The 6286-nt window shown below is 36.9% G+C and overlaps 1 protein-coding gene and 1 non-coding gene across 2 annotated transcripts in view; both read left to right on the top strand.

The window, feature by feature from the left end:
- The first annotated feature begins 1689 nt into the window (after positions 1 to 1689).
- Positions 1690 to 6286, top strand: part of LOC107590490 (formin-like protein 3) — a 43773-nt gene continuing 39176 nt past the window's right edge. The window contains exons 1-5 of the mRNA XM_016279243.1: positions 1690 to 1722; positions 2689 to 2811; positions 3184 to 3255; positions 3344 to 3517; positions 4458 to 4621. Of these exons, the coding sequence (XP_016134729.1) occupies positions 1690 to 1722; positions 2689 to 2811; positions 3184 to 3255; positions 3344 to 3517; positions 4458 to 4621 (566 nt within the window). The remainder of the gene's footprint in view (positions 1723 to 2688; positions 2812 to 3183; positions 3256 to 3343; positions 3518 to 4457; positions 4622 to 6286) is intronic.
- trnaa-agc (transfer RNA alanine (anticodon AGC)) lies at positions 2154 to 2227 on the top strand. The gene has a single exon. It is a non-coding gene; the product is annotated as a tRNA-Ala (tRNA).

The following is a 6286-nucleotide window of genomic DNA, read 5'->3' as shown; positions in this document are numbered from 1 at the left end:
TTTAATATTGAGAACGATTTTTAGAACTATATCTTTATCGTTATCTTTATAGTTATCGTGCTTGGTGTGAACAGGCCTTAACAAGATAAGACACACCTGAGGAGACTAATAAAGGGGAACCAATGAACAAACGGACTACAAACTGACTGCAAACACCACGGGAGACAGGAAGTGACATAAAAGTCCAGGGCAAGGCACAGAGAACATGTAACAAAAACAAGAAAGAGTTGATTGTGAGGACGACATTAGCGTCCACACCAGTGGACAATATCGTCTGATTATTCTAAGCGTACACTCGTCTGTCGCTTTAAATTGTCGAGCTTGTGATAGCAGGATTGATTCTGATTGGCTGTCAATGTTTGTATCGTTCATCAGCTGGAAAAGAATCGTTCTGAAAATGATTCCAACGATATTGTTTCTCTGTGCCTTTATCGTTATAGCTGTGATGTGGACTCTGCTATTCTTTAATATTGAGAACGATTTTTAGAACTATATCTTTATCGTTATCTTTATAGTTATCGTGCTTGGTGTGAACAGGCCTTAACAAGATAAGACACACCTGAGGAGACTAATAAAGGGGAACCAATGAACAAACGGACTACAAACTGACTGCAAACACCACGGGAGACAGGAAGTGACATAAAAGTCCAGGGCAAGGCACAGAGAACATGTAACAAAAACAAGAAAGAGTTGATTGTGAGGAGAGCAATCACGTTTATTTTCTAAAACCAAAATAAAACCGAACACCTCAAAATTACAAAACAAACAAAAAAACAATATCCTTCAAAAGGGTCTCTTCAGTATAATGGATAAATAAAATAATGTTAAATAAAAATCTGAAGCCTTCTTGCACTGGATGTGCTGGTTTGGGCCTCATTGCCAGCTGCAGTCATGTCCTCATCTCTTATATAAAACACCTCTGATTCACAAATACTTGCTAAGGAACTCGCATTCACATAAAGTAGCCTTGTTGACAAGTTTGGGTGAGTAAGGGCAAAAAGCACAAGATGCAATACTTTCAGTGACCTGTAATAGGCAGTATCATGTCTTTTGTAGCAGAAATAAACTGCTGCAGAAAAAAGCTAGGTCCATGCAAAATGTAATGTGTAACTGCAACACTCATTTCAAATGTAGTGGAGTAAAGAGCACAGATACTCATTCAGAAATGTAGTGAAGTAGAGAGTAAAAGTTGCTAATATCTTTAATACTCAGTACAACTACAAAGTATCCAAAAAGATATTCAAGTACAGTAACTAATTACATTTACTCCAATACTTTACACCTCTGTATCCATGTTTTATATTACTCGTCAAATTTGAGAGTACAACCAACTATATATGGAGACAACAGCAGAGAAAACATAATAGTTAAGCCATAGAGTATGTTGTAAATGACTCTGTAACTGACGGAAGGACATTGCATGTCCCACAGAAAGATGAGAAGTCAGATAAAGGGTGGAGGTGCATGACTTCATCTTTTTTAATTTTTTTCCTTCAGGTAAGCTGCATTTAAGGAAGTTACCTAGTAATAAATCTGCATGCCATACAAACATACCTAGTTCTCTCTCACATAAACACATCCCTTTTCACATGTCTGCAAACCTCAGTCTAAGTCAGTTTACTATTTGACAACACTTGATGGGTGATCTGACAGCCTATGTTTTGATCTCCTGAAGTCCAATGAAGAAACATGGATTACAGAAAGACAGTGCATGTTCCTCAGGTAAGGACTTACTTTTTCTTTTTTAATAATAGTCTTTTTTTTCACTGAATAAGCAAATATTCAGTGAAAAAAGTCTCGTCTCTTTAACTATATATATATATATATATATATATGTATGTGTGTGTGTATATATACAGTGGGTACGGAAAGTATTCAGACCCCCTTAAATTTTTCACTCTTTGTTATATTGTTATATTTTTTTTTTTCCTCATTAATGTACACACAGCACCCCATATTGACAGAAAAACACAGAATTGTTGACATTTTGAAAAAAGTCTCGTCTCTTTAACTATATATATATATATATATATATATATATATATATGTGTGTGTATATATATATATATATATATATATATATATATATATATATATATATGCATATATGTGTGTATATATATATATATATATATAAAATAAATAAATAATACATGTTCTTGTTGCTCAGTGGTAGAGCATTGCGTTAGCATCGCAAAAGTCTTGGGTTCAATTCCCAGAGAACACACATGCTGATAAAAAAAAATGTATAACCTGAATGCACTGTAAGTTGCTTTGGATAAAAGCGTCTGCTAAATGCATACATTTAATTTACATTTTTACATTTAAATTTTTTTTATTTTTTTTTATTTTTAAATTAAATTAAATTTAAGTTGTGTTCTCGCTTTCATGAACACATTTGTGCATTTGATCTCCCACAATTATTGACAGCTGATGACATTAAACAAAAGAAAAACAATGGTTTATCCATCTCTATAAAAAGTTCAAATTTACAAAAACACGTGTCATGTCAACTGGTGTCCACAAATAATTCTGAGATGAACTAGCATGAAAAAAATGTAAACTTCCTCATTTCAACTGTTTGTTGTGAGTGAGGTTATTGTTGCCAAATAGTGTTGCATGGAGACTGCATGTGCTTGTCTTAAGGATAATCACAGTTCTCGACTTAAACTCGTATTGTTTCTACAGCTTAGCAACGAAATGCAGCGGAATGTTATGAACTGGGTGAAATCAGGCAAAATGAGTATCGATGAAGCTCTGATTCGGGCTAACAATGGCATGTTACACAAGCAGAGGAACTTTGAGCCGGAGGTGCAGTATGGGATATGTTTACAACTCCTGACCTTCATGTTAAATGAAGATTTAAAGATCTTATCAACATTTAAAAAATATATATATTTTGAGTTGTTTTTTTTGTTTTTTTTAAATCAGAAAATAGGTCAGCAGAATGTGTGTGTAAGTCATTCAGAGCACATATTTTTCTTAAGAACTTTGAAGTAGCTAGTTTGTTTTGACAGTTCTTTTTAAGGAAATGATTTGTTGTTCAACCTGTCCTCATAGGACAAGCCCTAATATTATGAGCAGCTCTCTATAGTGATTGTAATCAGTCCTAGTTGAGTTTTGTAAAGTTTAGTTATTTCTTGAATTCTTTGTTTAACATTATCACCGAAATCTCTGTTGCAGGAAAAACAGTCACAGTACAACTTCAGTGTCCGCAAGTTCAACCGCTATATATGGCAGAAACGGGTGCTGCAGGTGTGTATCGACACGCTGAGCTGCTCGAATACATCTCTGATCTCTAGAAACCACGTGTAATAGGTGCATACCTTTTTTTTTGCTTCAGATTGATTTCAGCACAAGCTTTTTGTGCAGCATTGAGAAAGGCATTGTGAAACGGCAGCTCTGTTTTTCTGAGGTGAAAAACTGCCATGATGCTCCGGGTACCAGGTTCTCCATTTCGTTTAGAGATCGGTCTGACTATGAGCTGGAAGCTGCGTCCTTAGAGGACAAGCAGCAGGTGAGGGCATCACATGCAACGTGGATTGAATTTTAATTCTGTTCCAGATCATTAAAGGAATAGTTCACCCAAAAATGCAAATTTACTCACCCTCAGGCCATCCAAGGTGTAAATGAGTTTGTTTCTTCACTGGATTTGGAAAAATTCTTGCTCAGCAATGGATCCTCTGCAGTGAATGGGTGCCGTCGGAATGAGAGTCCAAACAGCTGATAAAAACATCACAATAATCCACAAGTGATCCACACCACTCCAGTCCATAAAATCTTGTGAAGTGAAAAGCTGCGTGTTGAAACAAATCCTTTATTACAACTTTTTTTCTAAAAATGGTTCTTCAAACCATTGCTTCCAGCAAAAAGTCTCCAGTGAAAAAGTCATCTTGTCTGAATCAGGAGAGAAATATGCACAGATCAAGCACGCAGATCAAGCACCGTTTATAAGCCAAAGCAGTCTAAAACAGATCTGAACAAAGATGTTGGTATCTTTGGACTTTTCCACTGGAGAAAGCAATATAATGGATTATCAACTCAAAAATCAATGGTTTAAATTTAAAACACTGTAATGATGGATTTGTTTCATACAAACACTTTTTTTTTTACTTCACAAAATGTTAACTGATGGACTGGAGTGGTGTGGATTACTTGTGGATTATTGTGATGTTTTTATCAGCTGTTTTGACTCTTATTCTGACGGCACCCATTCACTGCAGATGATCCACTGGTGAGCAAGTGATGTAATGCTATATTTCTCCAAATCTGTTCCCATGAAGAAACAAACACATCTATATCCTGGATGGCCTGAGGGTGAGTACATTTGAGCAAAAATATTTCTTTCTGCTGTCCTTTCTAAATCATTATTATTTTGAGTTTGCATGCTCATTTGATGATAATGCGTAATTATTGATTTAATCAAACTGGGTTTGTGATGACTATCTCACCTTCAGATCATGCAGCTGGTAAATCAGATCATCTACAGTAACATATACAGCCCTCTTGTGAATGGGTCTGTGGAAATGGAATCTTCACCCTTGCCTCCACCTCCAGACAACCTCAAAGAGGGTCACATTTTCCTGCAGAGAGGAGGACTGGCATCATTCAAATGGAAGAAGTATAAACATTTTTTGACTTTGTTTTGTCTGCTTCTTGTAAACAAGTGCTTAGCAGTTGTTATACTAGTTAGACTGGAACATAAGTCACAAACATCTTATCTTTCAAATTATCTTTAGGCCATGTTAGGTCAGTGCCTTGTGAAAGTATTCATACCCCGTTCATTTTTTCACATTTTGTTATGTTGCTTTCTTATGTTAAACTGCTTTAAATTACTTTTTTTTTCCACATCGATCTACACTCCATACACCATACTGACAAAGCAAAAACAGAATTGTCACAACTTCGTAAATTTATTAAAAATAAAAAAACCTGAAATAAGTACATTGCATAAGTATTCATACCCTTAACTAAATATTTCGCTGAAGCACCTTTACAGTCTCGAGTCTTTTTTGTTTAATGCGACAAGCTTTGATCATCATCATTTGGCAATTATCTGCCATTCTTCTCCTTACCTCTTCACCTCTCAAGCTGTCAGGTTGGTTGGGAGCAAATGCACATTTTCAGGTTTCTCCAGAAATATTTGACTGGGTTCAAGCTCATGCTCTGGCTGGGCCACTCAAGGACACTCATAGAGTTGTCTATAAGCCTCTCTTGCTGTGTGCTTAGGGTCATTGTCCTGTTGGAAGGTAAACCTTCTGCCCAGTCTGAGGTTCTGAATGCTCTAGACTGGGTTTTCATTAAGGCTTACTTCATTATTTTGGTGCATTGAGCTTATCTTCTACTCTGATGAGTCCCTCGGTCCCTGCCGCTGATAAACAGACCCACAGCATGAGGCTGCTACCAGCACACTTTACTTTTGGGGTGATACTCTTCAGGTGATGAGCAGTGCCTGGTTTCCTTCAAACATGATGCTTGGAATTGTGGTTCATCAGACCAGAGGAGACCAGGACAACTAGATGAGCCCCAGATACAGATCCCCTGTAAAGACCTTGTCTCAGACGACCACCGGGACAAGACCACAGGAACCAGATGAGTCCTCTGCACAATGTGACTTTGCTGCAGCCTGAAATTGAACTGCTGGTAACTGCCTTTAACTGAAAAATTAGTTTTTACTATTGTCATTTTGCATTATTGACACACTATTTTCCTAATTAATGCTGTTCAGTTGCTTTGACACAACCTGTATTGTTAAAAGCGCTATATAAATAAAGGTGACTTGACTTGACTTGACCAGATAATCTTGTTTCTCAGAATCTGAGAGTTCTTTAGGTGTTTTTATGCAAAATCCAAGTGTGTTTTCATGTATCTTCACTGAGGAGAAGATTGAGTCTGGCCACTCTGACATAAAGCACATATCGGTGGAGTGTTGCAGTGATATTTGTCCTTCTCTAGATTTAACCCATTTGCATATATGATCATGGAGTTCAACTAGAGTGAACATAAACTTCTTGGTCACCACTCTAACCAAGACCCTTTTCCATCAATTGCTCAGTTTGGCCAGGAGGCCAGCTCTAGGAAGAGTCCCGGTTGTTTCAAACTTCTTCCATTAAGGGTAACAGAGACTTCAATGAAGCAGAATTTTTTTACTGAAATCTTCCACAGATGTGTGGCTTGACGCAAACCTGTTTCTGAGCTCTACAGGCAGTTCTTTTGACCTCAGGGCTTGGTTTTTGCTCTGATATGCATTATCAGCTGTTAGACCTTTTATTAAGATGTGTGTGCC

Source organism: Sinocyclocheilus grahami, unplaced genomic scaffold (assembly GCF_001515645.1).
Source record: "Sinocyclocheilus grahami isolate Dianchi unplaced genomic scaffold, SAMN03320097.WGS_v1.1 scaffold128.1, whole genome shotgun sequence".
Lineage (NCBI taxonomy): Eukaryota > Metazoa > Chordata > Actinopteri > Cypriniformes > Cyprinidae > Sinocyclocheilus > Sinocyclocheilus grahami.
This window is presented reverse-complemented; position numbering and strand designations above follow the sequence as displayed.